Raw genomic sequence first — 22,991 nt, 5'->3', positions numbered from 1 at the left:
CGAACATGAACATGAGGCTTGCTTACTCCAGTGATGGAGGAAGTCAACGTTCCCCGCCTGCCGCAGCTCAGCTCTGAGCTACGGATGAAACAATGTTTCAATTATAGAACCTAAACAAACCCCAGAAACCTGCTTTCAGCCAGCGCGACCTCAGAGCTTAGAGCGGCCAATGATGGCAAGTTTTAATTATAGAATCTAAACAAATCCAGGTACCTGCTTTCAGCCGGCAACGGCCTCAGAGCTGGAGCCTGCTCTCAGCTCCAGTGACAGCTATAGAAGGTAAATTAATCCCAGAATAAAAAAGAAAAAGAAAAAAAGGAGAGGCTGAAAGTCGCCCACCAGCCTGAGAAGAGCCCTCAGCCCCTCACCCAGGCTGGCCAGGCACCCCAGTGGGGACCCCCACCCTGAAGGGGGTGTGACCAGCTGCAAACAGCCATCATCCCATCATCCAGGCTGGCCAGGCACCCAAGCGGGACCCCCACCATGATCCGGGACACCATTCAGGACAAACCAGCTGGCCCCCACCCGTGCACCAGGCCTCTATCCTATATAGTAAAAGGGTAATATGCAAACTGACCCTAACAGCAGAAGGACTGGGAATGACTGGTCACTATGACACACACTGACCACCAGGGGGCAGACGCTCAATGCAGAAGCTGCTCTCTGGTGGTCAGGGCGCTCTCACATGGGAGGAGCTCTGCTCAGCCACAAGCCAGGCTGATGGCTGCCAGTACAGCGGTGGTGGTGGGAGCCTCTCCTGCCTCCTCAGCAGCGCTAAGGATGTCCAACTGCAGTTTAGGCCTGCTCCCTGCTGGCAAGTGGACATCCCCCGAGGGCTGCTGGGCTGCCAGAGGGATGTCTGACTGCCATCTTAGGCCCAATCCCCTGGGGAGCGGGCCTAAGCCAGCAGGTGATCATCCCCTGAGGGGTCCCAGACTGCGAGAGGGCAGAAGCTGTGCTGAGGGACGCCCCCCCCCCCCCAAGTGCACAAATTTTTGTGCACCGGGCCTCTAGTTTCCATATAAATGGCCTGTCCTGGCTCAGGATTCAGACTTTGCTAAAAATCTCTCAAACAAGCAGTATCTGGAGTCAGCATGCCCCAAAGCTACCAATAAAAAGTTAAAGACCTGGCACTAGCACCAGCCTGCCTTGATTCACAGCTGGGCCTACCCTGGGCACTTCCTAGACCAAAACAAGTAGCAGCCATCTGCCGATCTCTCTGAGGCTCCTGCCGGAGGGCCCCAGGCAATGACTGACTTTGCACCTACCCAGAGACCCCAGAGCCAGTGCACTTGGTGGAGAGCTTCAGACCATAGCAGATTACAACTCTACACATCTACTAACTGACAAAAAGAATAATTTACAGGAACTCAACAGCAGAGGATTCCAAGAATCAAAACTACGATTTGGAATAAGAGGAAGCAAAAGACACCCAATCAGAAGAGCAAAAAGAAAAAAGGATCCAAAAATATGAAGACAGTGTAAGGAGCCTCTGAGATAACTTCAAATACCAACATTCGCATCATGGGAGTGCCAGAAGGAAAAGAGAGAGAGCAAGATATTAAAAACCTATTTAAAGAAATAATGACAGAAAATTTCCCCTGCCTGGTAATAGAAATAGATTTACAAGTCCAGGAAGCATAGAGAGTCCCAAACAACCCAGAGGCTCACAAAAAGACACATAATGAAAATGCCAACGGTTAAAGACAAAGAGAGAATCTTAAAAGCAGAATAAAAAAGCAGTTAGTAACCTACAAGAGAGCTCCCATATGACTGTCAACTGATTTCTCAACAGAAACTTTACAGACCAGAAGGGATTGGCAAGACATATTCAAAGTGATGAATAGCAAGAACCTACAACCAAGATTACTCTACCCAGCAAAGCTATCATTTAGAATTCAAGGTCAGACAAAGAACTTCACTGCCAACAAAAAGCTAAAGTACCACATCACCACCAAACCAGCATTACATGAAATGTTGAAGTGTATAGAAGGAAGAAGAAGAGAAGGGGGAAAGGAAGGAGAAAAGGGAGGAGGAGAAAAAGAAAGATCTACAATAATAAAAGCATAATGTCCACAGACTGGACGTCGTTCCGGATGTTCTTCCGGGACAAAGCCAGGGCCATAGCCACCACGGCTGCGAGGGAGGGACCCAGGCAGTTGGCTGCACCTGGAGGGATAGACCCAGGCAGCCGGCCGCAGCTGCAAGGGTGAAACGCAGGCAGCCGGCTGTGGCTGTGAGGGAGGGATCAAGGCAGACTCGGCTGCAAAGTCCTACTCTTGCACAATTTTCATGCATCAGGCCTCTAGTAAAAAATATGAACAATAAAATGGCTATAAATACATAACTATCAACAACTGAATCTAAAAACCAAAATAAGTGAACAAGAAATCTAATGAACAAAAAAACCTGATGAACAAAATAGAATCAAAGGCATGAAAACATGAAACAGACTGAGGAATCTCAGAGGGAAGGGTGGTGGGGGCAGCGGGAAGAGAGTAATCAAAGATCTTATATGCAAACTAGTGGCCCAGTACACAAATTTGTGCACACTGAAAGGAAATTAATTAGAAGAAATATTTTAATATTGCTATTCACCCTTTCTCTATAATAGAAGTGTCAACCAAATTCATGATTGACAATGACAGATCTAACACATGTGTACGATTGGCGCCAGCAACAGCTTTATAAGTCAACTTAGAGCAAGTCAACTTAGCCTTTTATAGGTATAGAATAAATCTGCTTAATTAGACCTGCTTTCTGATTTAGCTAAACTTTTCCCAGCCCAGTGAAGCACCCCAACTTCTCTTTCTGGTAATTGTCAGCAACACAGCAGTAAATATCAACACAAAGCAGATTATTATTGTAGATCACACAGGGAGAATAAAGGGTGAAATATTAACTGCAGCAGTGTTTGATTATATTCTGCACACTGAGAAAACCTGAAGTCATTTTCAAGGTTCACCATTTCTTACTTCTTTTCAGTCAGGTCAAGTTTCTAAACTTTCTAAATCTCCATTGTCCAGCTAATGAAAAGAAAATAGGATTCCACTGAGTCTCCTATCTACCGACTCCAGGACTTCTGTGAGGATCAAATGAGATGAGGCATGGGAAAACGCTTCACAACATTTGGCTAAAGTGTAAAATGTTTGCACCTGGCTATAAAGCAAGTCTTGTTCCTGGGCTGAAGAAACTCCAAGGAAGCGACTAGTCGCTAGGGAGAGGAAGCCGGGCGTTGCTATGTGACGTCATTACCCGGCGCCCACAGCGACCGTTTCCAGGACTGGGCTGGGCTGTGGGCCGCATTTTGTGCCATGGGGTCTTGGCAGCGTCAGCTGCAATTTGGTGGGGTGTTGCTCCGGTGTCGTGGAGGGACCTGTGTCCCACTTGGGGGAAGCCGTGTTGCTTTGTCAACACCAGGTCTGCAGTGCCGTTTCTTTGTAAATGGCCAATGCATGTCACGGCATCTCCTGCATTGAGCATCTGCCCCCTGGTGGTCAGTGCATGTCATAGCGACTAGTTGCACAGTCAGAGGGACACCTAACATATTAGCTTTTTATATATATAGATATTCATTACCTATGGACACAGACAATAGGATGGTGAAGGCCTGGAGTGGGGAAGCAAATGGGTGGAGGAGGATAATAGGGGGATAAGTGGGTTGGGGGGGGGGGAACATCTGTAATACTCTCAACAATAAAGATTTTTTAAAAAGAAGAAAAAAAACACAAAATTACTACATAAGATCCACATTTCTTGAAAGTTCCACAAAATTCCATTATGTAGAACACCACAGTTTAACCAATTTATTCCAACTAGACATTCACATTGTTTCAGTTCTTTGCTATTGCAACGTATATATACCAGAGACTGAATAAATGGCTAAACGTAAACTAGATGGAGTCAGAAGGCATATAGATATTTAAGGCTTTGGTACTACCTACAAAAAACTTATAGCATTTTATACTTCCACTAGCGTTCTCTGCTTCTCCACACCTTTACAATTTGAAATATTCTAATCATAGTTCTGATTCTGGACTATGTTCCAGCTTTGTATTCCCTTCCCAAATCAGTGCAACATGTTTCAATTATTGCTGCTTTCCAATACATTTCAACAACTGATACATCAAGTCCCTCCAACTTTTCGTTTTTTTTAAACTTTGTTATTCTCATATAATTATCCTTCCATATATATTTTCTACTTAATTAGTTAACTTTCCTCCTACCTCAAAAAAGGATGAGGAGGTAAGCGGAATTTTGATTGACATTCCATTCCATCTATAAATTAATGAGGAGCTGCCACCTTCATCAAAATAATAGTTTGAACTGAGAAATACAGATCTTGTTTAATTCTGATTTTTTTTTTTTTTTCAAATAAGTTGTATAGTGTTCTTCATAAAAATGTTGTGTGTTTCACCCGGGCTGGGTCACTCAGTTGGTTGCTGCATCATCCTACATAGCAAAAGGTTGTGGGTTCAATTCTCAGAGAATGTACAGGAGGCAACTCATCAATGTTTCTCTCTATATCTCTCTCTTTCTCTCTCCCTCCCCCCTCCCCCCTTCTCTCCCTTTCTTCCTTTCTCTTTAAAAATCAATAAAAACATCCTCAGGTGAGGATTTTTTTTTTTAATGTTGCATATTTCTTATTAAATAGTACCCTATAATTTATTCCTACAATTTTTATTCCTAATGTGAGGTCTTTTTTCCATTTTTTTTAAGCTAATCATTGTTGGTATAAAGGAAATTTTGCAATTGGTTTATTAGTCCTATATCCAGCCACCTTACCAAACAACAGAAACTTTGCAGGCCAGAAGGGATTGGCAAGACATACTCAAAGTGATGAACAGCCAGGGCCTACAACCAAGATTACTCTACCCAGCAAAGCTATCATTTAGAACTATTGGTTCTAATCGTTTTTTAGTTAATTTCCTTGGAATTTTTCTTTCTTTTTTTTTTCTTAAAAATATTTTATTGATTTTTTTACAGAGAGGAAGAGAGAGGGATAGAGAGTTAGAAACATCAATGAGAGAGAAACATCGATCAGCTGCCTCCTGCACAGCCCCCACTGGGAATGTGCCCGCAACCAAGGTACATGCCCTTGCCCGGAATCGAACCTGGGACCTTTCAGCCCGCAGGCTGACGCTCTATCCACTGAGCCAAACCAGTTACGGCTGGAATTTTTTTCTTAAACATCATCTGAAAACAATCATCTTTCTTTCTAACATTTGCACTTACTCCTCTTTATTAACTTACTGTATCAGCTAGGCCCTCCAGAAGTTTTGAATAATAGTTATAATAGGACTTCCTATTTTACTTTAAGAACATCACCATTTAGCTCTGGCTGTGTAGCTCAATTGATTAGGACGTGATCTCGATATGCGAAGGTTGTGGGTTTCATCCCCAATCAGGGTACATACAAGAAACAACCAATTAATGCATTAAAAAAGTGAAATAAATCGATGTCTCTCTCTCCCTCCCTTTCTCTAAAATCAATAGAAATAATTTTTAAAAAAGAATTTCAACATTTACTAGTGGTTCCTTTCTTTAAAAAAAAACAAAAAAACATTCTTATTGATTTCAGAGAGAAAGGAAAAGAGAAAGAAACATCAATGATGAGGGAATCACTGGCTGACTACCTTCTGCACACCCCCTACTGGGGATCAATCCTGCAACCCAGGCATGTGCCCTGACTGGTAATCAAACTGTGAACAACACTTAACCACTCAGGCACACTGGCCAGGCTACTAGTGGTTTCAAAGAACTACTTTAATTACATTTTTATCAATTACTAGTTTGCTTAATTTTTAATCATACAATGCTGTTTAATTTTATAAACTGCCTGTTAGGGTATCTATGGATGATTTCAAAGGTTTTTTCACATTTCTTCTCTGGATCAAAGGCTATATTCCAATTAGCTAAGTTTGACACAAGTCCATCTGCAAAATACATTTATAATTCAACTGAATTTTAAATAAAAATTTCCAACTAGGTTTTTTTGAGAAAAAGAATTCTATTAATGCCAGTTTTCTAATATCTAGTGCCACAGCAGAGATTAAAAGAGAAGGTTAAAATAAATAAAAATGTTTATTGAATAAAATGCAACTTCCAATAAGAAAAGTAAATGCTATAATCAAAACTCTTAATTTTATATGTACATTATTGATTGCAAAAAAATAAAAGCATTGTATCTTATACAAAGCAGGAGATCAGGAAATTCTACTAGATAAATACTCAAATACTCCTCAAACACACGGCATTTGATTTTGCCAGACCTTCATACAAATAGATCCTCTAGCTGGGATGCCTGGGATATCCAACTAGAAAACACCAATTTGCTCTTCATGACTCACCTAAAGAATCACCTTTTCCAAGAAGCCATTTCTAGGTTCTCACCCCATTTTGAGATAGAGGTACCTCCTCTGTACTCTTATGATACACTTCTAATTATAAATTAACTAGAAACTGCTAATAGTTTTGCCTTTCTCCCACATCAGGCTATGCCAGTGGTCAGCAAACTGCAGCTCCCGAGCCACATGCGGCTGTTTGGCCCCTGGAGCGTGGCTCTTCCACAAAATACCATGTGTGGGCGTGCATGTACAGTGCGATTGAAACTTCGTGGCCCATGCGCAGAAGTCGGTTTTCGGAAAGGAGATAGACAAAACAAGTATATAAGACGAGTGTGGATGGGAGAGTTGGAAGGGGTCGACCTCAGTGAACATACCTCAATCAGATTGAGGACATTTTTAGCAAAGGCCAGCTTAGGAGTACCCTAATTAAGTTAATAACAATATACCTACCTATATAGTTTAAGTTTAAAAAATTTGGCTCTCAAAAGAAATTTCAATCCTTGTACTGTTGATATTTCGCTCTGTTGACTAATGAGTTTGCCGACCATTGGACTATGCCATCTTAAAAACAAGTTCTTTCTCCTATCTCCTCAGAAAATATAGCATCGTGCTTCCCTGAAGAAATGCTCAAGAACGAACATGTGGCCAGAGACTGAATTCAAGAACCAAACCAGCTATATGACCAAAGGCTAATCATGAACCATCGCTAAATCTAATTTTCTAATTTTTGTTTTAAGAATATCTCTTCTATTTACTTCCCAAGATTAATGTGAGGATCAAATAATATGATACAAATTTTTATAGCACAATTTTGCAGATGCTTTCAAAACATGAATAAAGTTTTATTACAATCAAAATTATGAAAGACAGTCAAGAATCAATTTCATCAAAGATGCAATTAGATCTATTAAAAGCTACTCTGGGGGCAAATAGTGAAAAAGGAGACATGTAAAACTTTAGTCAATAAATAAATTTTTAAAAATCTACTCTGGTTTTAAAACCAATATGCAATTACTTTCCTATAAAGTATCAGCATACTTGCTGTACAATAAATATCTTATATCATAACTCACTAAGGACAATCCCTAACAGCGTAAGGGACCAGGAGAACAAAGCCAAGAAAATTAAAGACAATAAATAAAGAAAGCACTCTTTGGATTTCCAGTTCAAACAGGTGCAATATGAATACTAAAAGAATGCTAATCTTTTCCATTACGGTGTCTCTAAAACCAAAGCACATTCTACATTTTTATCTATTCAACAAAAACCACGCAATGAAAACAAACTTCCTTCAAAACTCATCCACCATAAAGTGAACATGGAAAAGTAAAGAACGTGAGATATACAATCTCATTTATGAAAAAAACATTTTAAAAAATGATGTATGGCCCAGCCAGTGTGGTTCAGTGGTTGAGGATCAATCTATGAACCAAAAGTCACAGTTCCATTCCTAGTCAGGTCTCATGCGGGAGTTGCAGGCTCAATCCCCAGTGGGGGGCGTGAAGGAGGCAGCCAATCAATGATTCGCTCTCATCACTGATGTTTCTCTCTCCCTTCATTCTTCCTCTCTGAAATCCATATATATATATACATATATATATATATATATATATATATATGCTTTAAAAATAAGATGTATGGATGTTCTTATATTCTAAAGACGTTTTCACAATGGTTACTGAACAAAGACACCTCAGAAGAGAGGGAATAGGAAATTAAAGAACTTCTACTATCCCCTATGTACATTTCTGCACATTTCTCCAAATAGGATTTTAATATCTTGCTCTCTCTCGTTCTCCTTTGGCATTCCTATAATGCAAACTTTGGTATGTTTAAAGTCGTCCCAGAGGTTCCTTACACTATCTTCATATTTTTGGATTCTTTTATCCTTTTGCTTTTCGGATTGGGTGTTTTTTGCTTCCTTGTGCTATGAACAACTATATGCCAACAAGCTGGACAACGTGGATGAAATGGACAAATTCCTAGAAAAATAGAATCTCCCAAAACTGAATCAAGGAGAATCAGAAAACCTGAATAGACCAATAACAACTAATGGAATTGAAGCAGGAATAAAAAAATTCCCAGCAAACAAAAGCCCAGGTCCAGAAGGCCTCACAGGGGAGTTTTACCAAACATTCAGAGAAGAACTAACACCTATACTCCTCAAACTATTCCAAAAAAATCCAAGAGTAAGAACACTCCCATGCTCTTTTTATGAAACCAGCATTATCCAAAACCAGACTCTACAAAGAAAGAGAACAGGCCAAATATCTCTGATGAACATAGATGCTAAAATCCTCACCAAAATATTAGCAAATTGGATCCAGTAATATATTAACAAGATCATACACCATGACCAAATGGGATTCATTCCAGGGATGCAAGGCTGATATAATATTCTCAAGCCAATAAATGTGATACATCACATAAACACAAAGACAAAAATCACATGATCATATCCATAGACACAGAAAAAGCATTCAACAAAATCCAACACTCAGTTTTGATAAAAAACTCTCAGCAAAGTGGGAATAGAAGGAGCCTATCTCAACATAATAAAGGCCATACATGACAAACATACAACCAACATCACACTCAATAGGCAAAAACTAAAACCATTTCCCCTAAGAACAGGGATGTCCACTTTCACCACTCTCATTCAACATAGTAGTGGAAATGCTAGCCACAGCGATCAGATAAGAAGAAATAGCCCTAGCCAGTTTGGCTCAGTGGAAAGAGCGTAGGTCTGCGGACTGAAGAGTCCCAGGTTCGATTCCGGTCAAAAGCGCATGCCTGGGTTGCAGGCTCAAACCCCAGTAGCGGGCTTGCAGGAAGGAGCCGATCAATTATTCTTTCTCATCATTGGTATTGCTCTCTCTCTCTCCCCCTCTTCCTTCCTCTGAAATCAATAAAAATATATTTGGGGGGAAAAAAAGATGAAATAAAAGGCATCCAAATTGGAAAGGAGGAAGTAAAACTTTTATTATTCACAGACATGGTATCTCTATATATAAAAAGTCTAAGTGACTATTACGACCAAATGACTGAAATGACTAGTCAACCGGTCACTATGACACACACTGACCATCAGGGGACAGACGCTCAACGCAGGAGCTGCTCCCTGGTGGTCAGTGCACTCCCACAGTGGGAGCAATGCCCAGCTGACAGACCCGTGCCAGCAGCCCAACAGCCTGGCGGTAACCACTCACTCCCTCAGTAGTCCTGCAGGTCCAATCTCTGGAGAACAGGCCAGGAATTGACGGACTGGACCGGTATCACCGGCATGATCCCAATAGCACCACCGGCCTCCTGGAAGAAGGCCCCGGGCACCACAGCCGCCTCCCCTCCTTAAACGCTCCACAAGGAAGAAAGGATATAAAAGTGGCTGCCAGGTGGCTCCCAACAACCAGCACAAACATCAGCAGGACAGATCCGGATCCAGGGCCGGCAAGGGCGTCCCAAAGCCCGCCCAGAGGGCAAATCGCATCCCGCCCCTCTCAACCCCTCATGGGACCCTACCTGTGCACGAATTCATGCGCCAGGCCTCTAGTTATATATAGAAAACCCTAAAGACTCCACCAAAAAACTACTGGGTTTAACAAATGAATTTGGCAATGTAGCAGGACACAAAATCAATGCCCAAAATTCGATAGCTTTTTTATACACCAATAATGAGTTCTCAGAAGGAGAAACTAAACAAATAATCCCATTTACCATTGCAACAAAAAAAATTAAGATACTTAGGAATAAACTTAACCAAGGAGGTAAAACACTTTGCATCTCCGTGAAGGCCCTAGAGCAGGGGTGGACAAACTTTTTGACTCGAGGGCCACAATGGGTTCTTAAACTGGACTCAGAAGAAGGAGCTGCGGCCGTGTTTCCCGACATTGCCATGTTAACACTGTTGCTGGTGAAGGAGCGGAGGGGAGAGCAAGAGAACCCTCCGCTCTTTCGGCTCCGGGGCCGGACAGAACAGCCGAACAGGCCGGATCCAGCCCGCGGGCCGTAGTTTGCCCATGGCTGCCCTAGAGCCAGTACACCTGGTGGAAAGCTTCAGACCATAACAGATTACAACTCTACACATCCACAAGCAACACACTCAAGGGGCAGACTCAGTGAGCACCGAAGCCCCACTAAAGGAAGTCCTAATCCACAGGGTTATCTCCTGCACAGCAACTCTTCCACTACAGTCACAGCTGGTCCTCACAGCCAACTGGTCTGGAGGTTAACTCCTCCCAGTGATGCCAACAGTAATCAAGGCTCATCTACAAGACTTTGCATACAGCTCACAAAGGGGTACACCTAGAGTGCCCAGCTCAGATGACCAGGGAGACTGAGCCACTGGGCATGACAGGACACCTACTATACAAGGCCACTCTACCAATTCCAGGAAACATAACTGCTCTACCTAATACATAGAAACAAACACATGGAAGCAGCCAAAATGAGGAGACAAAAAAACATGTTAGAAATGGAAGAAAGCAAACTACTGGATAGAGTTCAACATCATGGTAGTAAGGTTACTCAAGAATCTTAATGAGAGCTTCAAGGGACTTAATGAGAGCATCAAGGGACTTAGTGAGACTTTCAAGGATCTTAGAATTTCAAAGAGATTATTAAGCATACACTAACTGAAATAAAGAAGAATTTACAGGAATTCAATAGTAGAGGATTCTGAGAATAAGATGAACAATTTGGAATACAAGGAAGCAAAAAACACCCAATCCAAAAAGCAAAAAGATAAAAGAATCCAAAAATATGAAGATAGTGTAAGGAACTTCTGGACAACTTCAAACATACCAAAGTTTGCATTATAGGGGTGCAAGAAGGAAAAGAGAGAGGGCAAGATATTAAAAACCTATTTGAAGAAATAATGACAGAAAACTTCCCCTGCCTGGTAATAGAAATAAACTTACAAGTCCAGGAAGCACAGAGTCCCAAACAAGAGGAACCCAAAGAGGCCCACACCAAGACACACCATAATTAAAATGCCAAGAATTAAAGACAAAGAGAGAATCTTAAAAGCAGAAAGAGAAAAGCAGTTCCTTACCTACAAGGGAGAGCCCATATGACTGTCAGCTGATTTCTCAACAGAAACTTTGCAGGCCAGAAAGGATTGGCAAGAAATACTCAAAGTGATGAATAGCAATGACCTACAACCAAGATTATTCTACCCAGCAAAGCTATCATTTAGACTGAAGGTCAGATAAAGAACTTCAAACAAGAAAAAGCTAATCACCAAACCAATATTACATGAAATGGTGGAAGTTATTTTTGAAGAAGGAGGAGGAGGAGGAATAAGAGGAGGAGGGAGAGAAAGAGGAGGAGGAAGGGAGGGGGAGGGGGAGGAGGAAAAGAAGGAGGAGGAGGAAAAGAGAACAAAGAAGTAGAAGAAAAAATATGAACAATAAAATGGCAATAAATACATATCTACCAATAATTCAATCTAAAAATCAAAATAAACAAGAAATCTTATGGGGGAAAAAAACAATGAATAAAATAGAACTAGAGGCGTGGAAACATAGAACAGACTGACAAATCTCAGAAAGAAGAGGGGTTGATGGCGGGAAGAGATCAACCAAAGGTTATATATATATATATATATATATATATATATATATATATATGCATTATCTATGGACACGGAAAATAGGGTGGTGAAGGCCTCGTTGGTTGGGAACTGGGTAGAGGGGACAACGGTGGGAAAAAAGGGGGACATCTGTAATACTCTCAACAATAAACATATTTTTTAAATAAAAAAAAAATAGCTCAGCCGGCATGGCTCAATGGTTGAGCATCAACCTATGTACAAGGAGGTCACGGTTCTATTCCAGTCAGGGTACATGCCCAGGTTGCGGGCTCAATCCCCAGTTTGGGGCATGCAACAAGCAGCCAATCAATGATTCTGTGTCATCATTTATGTTTTTATCTCTCTCTCCTTCTCCCTTTCTGTCTGAAAGAAAACATAAAATAAAAATGTTTAAGAGCTGTGGTACATTTACACCATGGAATACTATGCAGCAGTAAAAAAGAAGGGTCTCTTACCATTTGAGACAGCAAGGAGGGAGCTGGAAATTATTATGCTAAGTGACATAAGCCAGTCAGAGAAAGGCAAGTATCACATGATCTTGCTTATATGTGGAATCTAATGAACAAAATAAAATGATGAACACTGAAGCAAATAGCAGACTGTGAAATCTCAGAGGGAAGGCAGGGGAGTATGGGAAGTGATCAACTAAAGAACTTGCATGCTTATATGCATAACACATGGATATAGACAATAGGGTGGTGACGGCCAGGGGAGGGGGTCCGAGGTGTGATAAAAGGGGGTCAATGGGGAAAAAGAGGGACATATGTAATACTTTCAACAATAAAGATTTTTAGAAAATAAATTTTAAAAAATAAATTTTGGGGTTCTATTTAAATGTTCCATTTGCACAATTTTCACAATAGATAATTTCACTTGCATACTCTTATTAATTTACAACATCTTTCCTTGTTCTAGTTTGTTCACCTTCAAATTTATTTTCTAACAAGTAACCTCACTGCCTTGAATCAGAAGATTAAGTAGTATATATAAGCATCTACAGAAAATATTCCATTGCTACTTTTTTGGGGGGTGGGGGGTAATTACTCATGTTGAGACCTATAAAATTCGTAATTATCATAAACATCCTAAAGGCTAATACACCACTTTATTTGGCAGCTTATCCAATAACCTAAATAGGAATCAATATAATTGCTGACAGTCAACCAACTGCGATATCCAAAAATATATTTTGAAATTTCTCATCAAATGATAAAATGTAACATTTATGGTATTATAATATTTGGACTCTGAGAAGGAACATGGTTCTGAAATGGGAGTCTGGTGCTCTTCGTTCTGGATCAGTCTTATCACTAGTATGTTCTGTGACCTACCTTTGGCAAGTCACTTCTACCTCTTTGAACCTCAGTTTCCCCATCTGTAGAATGGAAGGGAGAATGCTTAGACTAGCATATTTTGGGGTCTCTATTTCCTGAGAGAAGCTGATAAAAAGCTACAGAACCTATTACCACAAATGTATGTTTGCACCCAAAAATTTTCTTACATTTTTTTTGATATCCATCAATGGACTTCCTAAGACTTGGATGAAAAGATGTCTGGGGATTGTTCTACACATTAAAACTTCTGATTTTTTGCCGAAACCGGTTTGGCTCAGTGGATAGAGCGTCGGCCTGCGGACTGAGGGGTCCCAGGTTCGATTCCAGTCAAGGGCATGTACCCTGGTTGCGGGCGCATCCCCAGTGGGGGATGTGCAGGAGGCAGCTGATTGATGTTTCTCTCTCATCAATGTTTCTGGCTCTCTATCTCTCTCCCTTCCTCTCTGTAAAAAAATCAATAAAATATATTAAAAAAAAAAAAAAACCTTCTGATTTTCATGAAATATAACAAAAGAAAAAACTAAGCAAAAATACTGTGAAAGACATCATTACTTACTTTGAATCCCAAAACATATTAAGAGCTATAATATATAACAAATGTCTGTAAACAAGGTTTCTTCAGATAGATACCTATCTGACGCAGAGGTGGATAAAAGAAAAAAACCCACCCATTCTCCTTTTTCATATTCTAATACTTAGTAAATGAAGGGCATTTAACAATCTTAGCTACTCCCAAATGAATTAATGTTCCTGCTTTCTAGTCCCACTACCCTATAGGTTAAGAACCACAGACTGGTAACAGACAGACCTGAACTGGAGTCCTTGCTCTACCACTTCCCTTGCAAATTTAAGTCCATTACTTAGCATCTACATGTTTGAATCCCTTAGTCTATAACAGCCATGGGCAAACTACGGCCCGCAGGCCGAATCCGGCCCGTTTGAAATGAATAAAACTATTGAAAAAAAAGACCGTACCCTTTTATGTAATGATGTTTCCTTTGAATTTATATTAGTTCACACAAACACTCCATCCATGCTTTTGTTCCGGCCCTCCGGTCCAGTTTAAGAACCCATTGTGGCCCTTGAGTCAAAAAGTTTGCCCACCCCTGGTCTATAAAATGAAAATAGAAATAACTCATAAAATTACTGAGGTAAAACATGCAAAGTGCTTGGCATAGTGCCTCATACACAGTAAACACTTAATAAATGTGAGCTATTATTATTAATAAATTGAAATGCTGCTATCATAACTGAGAAATACACATTTTTTAATAGTAAGTAGAAATTTCTAAAACAGAATCTTCTATTTTCAGTAACATTTTTTCCCATACTCTTCCCTGGAAAGATTAAAAGTGTAAACGGCTACCTATTAGACGTATGTATGAAGTGGTGAGGTAGAGTAGAAAGAAATCCAGCTTTAGAGCCAGGTAGGTCTCAGCTGTAGACCAAATTCAGTGGCTCAGTAATTATGTAATCCAGGCCATGTAAACTCTCTCTCAATCTTGTAAAGCTATTGCAAGAAGTACTAAGTATGTAAAGCATCGAGCACAGTATCTGGCATGTAGTATGCACTCAATAAACATCATTTATGACTATTCTAAGCTACCCTTCATAAGTGACAAAACCAGCTTTGCCAAAGAGGAAAAGCATAGGCAAGCACAAATCCAAATATACAGGCCAATGATGGACAGTCATTTTCTCTTATCCATGAAAAAGAGAAGAGAAGAGAAGAGAAGAGAAGAGAAGAGAAGAGAAGAGAAGAGAAGAGAAGAGAAGAGAAGGTTTAGGGTTTACATACTCCTTCCAGAGGCTAATGAAAATGGAGCTCCTAGAAAACTAACCAGTACTTCAGGAAATTCTCTATGTAAGGAATCTTAAAAACCTTTTAGTAGAAAGGAGACTAGTGCCCCACTGGTGTTGCTCAATGGTTGAACATCGACCTATGAACCAGGTCATCGTTTCATTCCCAGTCAAGGCACATGACCAGGTTTCAGGCTCCATCCTTAGTAGGGAGCATGCAAGGAGGCAGTCGATCAATGATTCTCTCTCACTGATGTTTCTATCACTCTCTCTCTTCTCTGAAATCAATTTTTTCTATTTTTTTTAATATATTTTTTTATTGACTTCAGAGATGAAGGGAAAGAAACATCAATGATGAGAATCGAGAGCCCTTCTGGACAGCTCCCGCTCACCCAAACAGAGCTCACCCAAACAGAAGCCGTCCGCACCGGCGCGGGCTGGGACATGGCTAGGCTGCGCGCCGGCCGAGCTTCAGGGCTCGGTGATCCCTCCCTCCCTCCCTCCCCGCCCCCTCTCCTCTCCCGCACGCACGCACAGTCCGCCCCCACCCCGCCCCCCCCCCCCCCAAAAAAAGAGAATCACTGAAGCTGCCTCCTTTACGACCCTATGAGAACGGAAATCAATTTTTTTTTTCCTATTAAAGAGGAGACTAGGTAGCTTTTTCTGGACTTACTAGCAAGAATCTGAAAACGTTATCTACTCAGTCTTGTGACCAAACGATTCATTTAACTTTGCTCAGATTGAAGCAAGTAAATCTTTCCTTTTTATTAAACTTCTCAATTTCATGACCTATCTGGTGTTGTATGGGAATACAAATCTTGGTAAATGAAACTACAAGCTGTGCTAGAATTAGGTCAAATGTTTTTAAATGTGTTGTCCGAACACAGAACCAAAAGGAAAAGAAAAAAAAATAGTCCAGCCCTGGCCGGGTATCTCAGTTGATTAAAGCACTGTCCAGATACCCAGATATGCCAAGGTTTCGGGTTGGATCCCAGGGTCAGGGCACACACAAGAATCAACCAATGAATGCATAAATGGGTGGAACAACAAATTATGTTTCCTCTCTCTCTCTCTCTCTCTCTCTCTCTCTCTCTCTCTCTCAAATCAGTAAGACAAAATAGGAGTCCAAAAGGATAACAAACCTGACTGCATTCAATTCTTAGAAAAGCCGAATCAATTAAAGGAGTCAAATGAGCCTCAAAATTCCAAAAATAAAAATAAAAATCTACAAACACGGACGTCATTTAAAAAACAAAACTGAGCCATGGCCAGGTAGCTCAGTTACAGCGTGGTGTACAGCACGGTTTCCGTTTGGATCCCGGTAACAGAACATACAAGAATCAACCAATAAGTGGAACAAATCTGTTTTCTTTCTCTCTCTCTCTCTCTCTCTCCTTCACTCTAAAATCAATGAAAAGTTTTGAAAAGTAAAAAATAAATAAAAAACAAAACTGAACCAGCAAATACAGTTTACCGAGTAAAGGAATATAGCTTATCCTTTTTAATCCTTAAACTTCCCAAATTCCCTGTAACGTAGAGTCAGAATAAAGTGGACGCGCGACCGAAGGAGCGAACCGGGAAAACGTTTGGCCCCAATGACCTTGGTCCCAAAGAGTCGCCTCCCTCCCGCGGCCGCCCTACCACGTGCCGGCGCTGCGGGGGCCCCGAGGCGTCTGCAGGCCAGGGATGCACTTGGGAGCACGAGGCTGCAGGGCGCGGGGGTGCCAACAGCGCGGGGCCGGGCCGAGCCTTTCTTCCTCCCTCCGGCCCCCACATCCCGGCGGCGCTCAAGGCCCCGCGCCCGGCTCCCCACCCACGCTGCGCGCAGTTTGGGGGAACCCCGCGCGCGGCTCGGGAAGCCCAGTCCGGCAACTGCACGTCCCCGGGATAGACAGCCCCAGGATAGGGGTCCAGCAGCAGGACAGCCGCGCGAGACTGCTGTGCTACGCCGCCACGCCGCCTCCCTCGCGGGCTCCCAGGCGGGCGGGCGGGCGCGGCGGGGCCGAGGGGTGGAGGGTAGCGCGGAGGCTGGGGCGGGGCGGCGCGCTCACCATGAGAACTTTGGCCGCGTTCTCCAGCTGGGCGATCACTTCTGGGGGCCCAAGTGCCGCCGCCATCATGGTCTCTCTTCAATGACGCGCCATCCGGTGCATTCTGGGAGCGGCGCCGCGGCCGGCCAATCGACGGACGGCCCGCCCCTCGCGCTCCCCAGGCGGCTCCAGGCGATGATGGAGGCAGGGAGGCGGAGCGAGGACGGTCGGGCGTCGGGCTCCCCGCTGAGGACCGATAGGGGTGGAGACGGGCGGCTGGGGCGGGGCGGGGAATGGGTCTGGAATGGGACTGGGGAACAGGGACCAGTACTGGGCGCCCGCTGCTGGTCCCGCGGCGCCTTGTCACTGACCCTGAGTCCCCGGCGCCGCGCGGACCTCCGCCGTCTCTTCCGTCCCTTGTCCACGCCGCGCTCTGCGCGGGGGAACCTTCTGTGAACGGGATCTCGAGGTGCGTCCCCCGGGCCCTAGAACGTGCGCCCGGCGGCCTGGCCTTCATCCCGCGACCGCAGCGCGCGCTGAGGCGGGCCCTGCGGAAGGCGGCGTCCGGATGCGTTCACACCGCGGGCCGCTGACACCCAGCAGAAAAGCCGTTCCTTCTCCTTAGCCAAGGCTCTCGGTCCCCATAAGAGGGGAGGCGGGGACCCGGGCTACCTACCTGCTTCTCTCGCCTCCGGGCCGCCAGCTAGGTCGCGTTCACGGGTTTCATCTTGTTAATTCTGGGTCCCTGTGGGAAGGCCATTGAGTCGCCAGTAACACCCCTCACCTTCGTCACTCTGCTTTACAACGTTCCGGCACGTGGTCCTGAGAAAGCGGACTCAGCATTCACACAAATTGGTTTGAGGGTGTATTTCGTTTACAGCCCATATTCCTGTTCCTATAACTTTGGTTACTGCTTTGCTGCTGCTCCGCTTCCTGGGGCTACACAGTGAGGAAAGAATGAAGATAGGGAATATAGAAACTGGGGTCACTTGAACGAAGCTGCTAAAAATTATTAACTTTAGGAAGGTTGAAGCATGAGGAAAGATTCCATTCTTGTTCTAACTAGCCTGGGAACTCAAACTTTTTGAACTTTTCAGTCTTGGGTCAATGCCTTACTGTACATCTGGACGTACACCCGACCTCCAGACAGCCCTCTGATTACCTCCCTGCAGGACTCACATATCCAGACTATGGGACCCACCCAGACCTGGTGTCCATTGTCCAGGACACCTGACCGACTGACTGATAACTGCCCTGGACCAAACCTAGGGCTAAGAATGCAGGACTGGTAATTCTCAAGAGTGCACTTTTTTCTGTAAGAAAACTTTTCTTTCTTTTTTGGAATACTTCTGGGGTTTTGCCCACCTGTGTTCCACATTTTGGAACTCCTAAGATCCTTGAAAAAAATCCTTATCATTTATTTCTAGCCAAAGCCTCCAGATTCTTTTTGAGTTCTCTTGACAACAGAAAGTTAAATTCATTTCAGGGCTTTTAAGTTTCCACTGTTGAAATCTTCCTCTAGTTCTTCTTCCTGGTTATAAGTAAGTCACACTTTTGAGGTTTGTTTGTTTTTTCAGAGGAAGGGAGAATCATTGAAGGACCCTGCTGCAGGCCCCCCACTATGGCCTGAGGCCAAAACCAGGCATGTGCCCTGACCGGGAATAGAGCCATGACTTCCTGGTTCATAGGTCAATACTCAACCACTGAGCCACACTGGCTGGGTGAGGGTGTGTTTTTTTATGTCACTGCAGGAGAATTGCATTATTAGCTCCATTGAAAAACAGGGTTTTTCATTTGGCATTTCCACAACTTAAAGTTGACAAAGTGATTTAATTTTTAAAGCATGAACCCTGGCGGGTTTGGCTCAGTGGATAGAGTGTCACCCTGCGGACTGAAGGGTCCCAGGTTCGATTTCAGTCAAGGGCTCGTACCTCAGTTGCAGGCTCCTGGCCCTGGTCGGGGTGCATGCAGGAGGCAACTGATTGACATTTCTCTCTCTGTCTCTCCCTCTCCCTTCCACTCTCTCTAAAAATCAATGGAAAAATATCCTTAAGTGAGGATTTAAAAATAAGTAAATTTTTATTGCTTGAGAAACAAAGTAACTTTCATTTCACTACAGAAGGACAAAGTGAGCCAAAATGCAGTTAGTGGCCTTTCATATTTTAAGAATTGTGTGAAATGAAGTGGTTAAGGTAATGACACAGTAGCCTGGCCAAGAGGTCCCTGGTTCAATTCCTGGTCAGGGCACATTGCCTGGGTTTCAGGCTCAATCCTTAGTAGGGAGTGTGCAGGAGGCAGCCAATCGATGTTTCTCTCATTGATGTTTCTCTCTCTCTACCTCTCCCTCTCTCTAAAATCAATAAAAACATATTTTAAAAGATAATGACACAATATTTGGCTAAATGTTTCTAGCTGTGACAAAGAATAATTATGGCAGAAATGTAGACAAATGAATAGTTTGTAACATTGAAGATTTGAGGCTTATAATGCTTCAGATCGGGCTGTCTGTTCCAAAGCATTTGTTTGTGCAATTACATAAAAAATTTGCATCTAGCCACAAGGAAGAAGGAAAAGTATTTTACCAAATGTGAGAGTGAGTGTCCTTACAAATTAACAGTATTTTGAATTTAGAAGCTTTATAAAGGGTGTTACAAACATCTCACATAACTGGGAACCATGAATGTTAGGGCAAACATTGAAGTTGTGGAATATTAATGTTGGAAACACTAAAATTTATCTACTGCCCTAACCGGTTTGGCTCAGTGGATAGAGCATCGGCCTGCGGACTGAGGGGTCCCAGGTTCGATTCTGGTCAAGGGCATGTACCTTGGTTGCGGGCACATCCCCAGTAGGGGGTGTGCAGGAGGCAGCTGATTGATGTTTCTCTCTCATCGATGTTCCTAACTATCCCTCTCCCTCTCCCTTCCTCTCTGTAAAAAACCAATAAAATATATTTTTACAAAATTTATCTACTAACCTCCCCTCCAAATGCCTGGCTCTTATTTCTTGATTTACTGTTTAACAAAAACACTCTCTTGGGGGGGGGGGGGGGGCGGGGGTGGGGCGGGAAACAAGTAGTATTGCAGTCCAATGTGCTTCATATCCTAAAATAGAAGAAAAAAGAAAGTTGTGCAAATTGCAATAATTTCTCACGAGGCATGAAAGAAATGTTTGTGGTCTAGGAAAGGATAGTTGCCTGGTTGAAATGTTCCTGAAATCAAGAACGTTTCACAGATACATCCCCTAGTACTTTTAAGGTACTCCTTTAACAACTATGATGTTGATGAGAAGAATTGAGGTGTGCTAAATTAAATTACAGCCCAAGGCTGGAGAGTAGAGAGAGACAAGAGTAATTAACCAGTTAATAGCTGTGCATCAATTAGCAGTAAGACTGCTCACATTCCTGAATGTATGTTGAAGCTTTGAATCAACTTATTCAGTGACTACCATATCCCACACATGCCGTAACCAATCAAAAGTAGTAAATATTGCCCATGCAGTTTTTGTTCAGTGGTTAGAGTATTGGCCCTCGCAACTGAAGCATCTCAGGTTCAATTCCCAGTCAAGGGCAGGAAACTTTCCCACCCACCCTTATCTGTAGTCAGTGGAAATTCTTTCAAAACAACTGACCTCTTCCCAAACTTAATGTATAAAAATGCCCAGGAGGGCGAAACATGTTCCTCTTCCCCATCTCACCTTTCTGCTGGTGGCTTAGATTATATACCCCAGAACTTGGTCCTTTTCTGGCTAGCATAAATCCTTTCTTTGAGAAAAGTTTTTGGTGTGCAGGTTTTTTGTTTAACAATGCCATGTGCTCCAAAATTATTGCTACTTTATTCTTCACCAAAAGTGATTGAGTATCTATACTAATAAAAGGGTAATGTGCTAATTAGACCAGGTTGACTGGCCATCTTCCAGACGTCCAACTTCCTTCCAGACAAACCCATGGTGGTGGGGGCCAAGGCAGAGGCCTTTGCCTTTCTCTCTCACTATCTCTTCCTGCTTTTCTTCCTCAACTTGGGGGCACTTCATTCCTGATCAGCAACAACTCTAACCAAGCCAAAGTCCAACTGGTGAACAAAAATGTTTATGTTAACCAAGGAAGTAAGAAGGTTTGGAGAAGCTGACTGGTGATGAGATGGGCTGCCTCCTCAGGGTGATCAGGCCGGTAGGGGAGGACAGTTGGTGGTAAGATCAAGCCAGCAGGGGAGGGCAGTTGGGGGCGAGATGAGGCCTGCAGGGGAGAGCAGTTGGGGGCGAGATCAGGCTGGCAGGGGAGGGCAGTTAGGGGCGATCAGGCAGGCAGGCAGAGGCAGGGGTGATCAGGCAGGCAGGCAAACCTGCACACCGAAAACTTTTCTCAAAGAAAGGATTTATGCTAGCCAGAAAAGGACCAAGTTCTGGGGTATATAATCTAAACCACCAGCAGAAAGGTGAGATGGGGAAGAGGAACATGTTTCGCCCTCCTGGGCATTTTTATGAGATGGGCATTTCTCAGTAAGCCCAAAGGGGTCTCAGAGGCTCCCTAAACAGAATATGAGTTCTTTTTCTTTTTTTAATACATTTTTATTGATTTTCAGAGAGGAAGAGAGAGATAGAAACATCAATGATGAAGAGAACCACTGATCGGCTGCCTCCTGCACACACACCACACCAGGGATCAAGCCCGCAACCCAGGCATGTGCCCTTGACCAGAATCAAACCCGGGACCCTTCAGTCCCGCAGGCCAATGCTCTGTCCACTGAGCCAAACCAGCCAGGGCAGAATGTGAGTTCTTAACATCTGTGATCCATAGATCTGGGCCTCAGTAGGATCTGGAATGAAAGGAAACCTTACATGAACAATAATGTTGTAAATTCAAAATACAGAAATGAAATGTTTAAAGAATAAAATAAGGATAACATTCACAAGAAGTAATGAAATTCACACTCTCGTGGGACTAATAAATTGGCACAGCTCTTCCAGAAAATTGATTTGGAAATATGTAACAAGAGCTTTAAAACACGGTCTTAAGGTTCTAGCTGGTGTGGTTCAGTGCTTTGAGTGTCCACCAGCACACCAAAGGGTCACTGGTTCAATTCCCTGTCAAAGGCAGGTACCTGGGTTGCAGGTTTAATCCCCAGCCTGCTTGGGGTGCACTCAGGAGGCAACCGATCAATGTGTCTCTCTCATATCAATGTTTCTCTATCTCTCTGCTTCCCATCCTCCCTCCCACTCGCTCTAAAAATTAATGGAAAAATATCCTCGGGTAAGGATTAACAAAACAAAAACAAAAAACAAAAATAAAAGGAGAAGAAAAAGAAAAGAAAGGGGCTTTGCAGAAAGGGAATCAAAGATGTGGGGCACGCCCTGACCGGTTTGGCTCAGTGGATAGAGCGTCAGCCTGTGGACTGAAAAGTCCCAGGTTCGATTCCGGTCAAGGGCATGTACCTTGGTTGCGGGCACGCTCCCCAGTGAGGGGTGTGCAGGAGGCAGCTGATCGATGTTTCTCTCTCATCAATGTTTCTAGCTCTCTATCCCTCTCCCTTCCTCTCTGTAAAAAATCAATAAAATATATATTAAAAAAAAAAAGATGTGGGGCAGATGGAAAGACAAACAAACGTAGCAAGTCAGGAATCACTGGGTTGGGTCACCCAAGGCCTGCGACCTAATTGAAGACACTCATCTCAGAAGAGACCCCCTCTGCTTTGGTAGTGGATGCAAAGGGTGAGACTACTGGGAGGGGCAATAGTCAAGAATTGAGGGCCTTTGGGCCTGATGCTCATTAGAGGGCTGAATGCCCACCTTTGACTTTGGCAAGAGCCACTCTGAGAGCAGCACAGTACCTCAGCAGTTACTCCCACAGTGACTCAGAGAAGGGCATCCTGTTCTTCATCTGACTGCTAGGGAA

General features: G+C 43.2%; 1 protein-coding gene across 1 annotated transcript in view; it reads right to left on the bottom strand.

The window, feature by feature from the left end:
- XPO4 (exportin 4) overlaps nt 1-17,191 on the bottom strand; it is a gene marked incomplete at its 5' end in the record, with an annotated part of 144,193 nt that extends 127,002 nt beyond the window's left edge. Inside the window, 1 exon segment of the mRNA XM_081083558.1 lies at nt 17,123-17,191. Coding sequence (XP_080939684.1) covers nt 17,123-17,191 — 69 coding nt within the window.
- Nucleotides 17,192-22,991: the final 5,800 nt, after the last annotated feature.

Source organism: Myotis nattereri (assembly GCF_964212035.1).
Source record: "Myotis nattereri genome assembly, chromosome: 2".
Taxonomy (NCBI): Eukaryota; Metazoa; Chordata; class Mammalia; order Chiroptera; family Vespertilionidae; genus Myotis; species Myotis nattereri.
The sequence above is the reverse complement of the archived record's forward strand: the minus strand, read 5'-3'. Positions and strand labels throughout refer to the sequence as shown.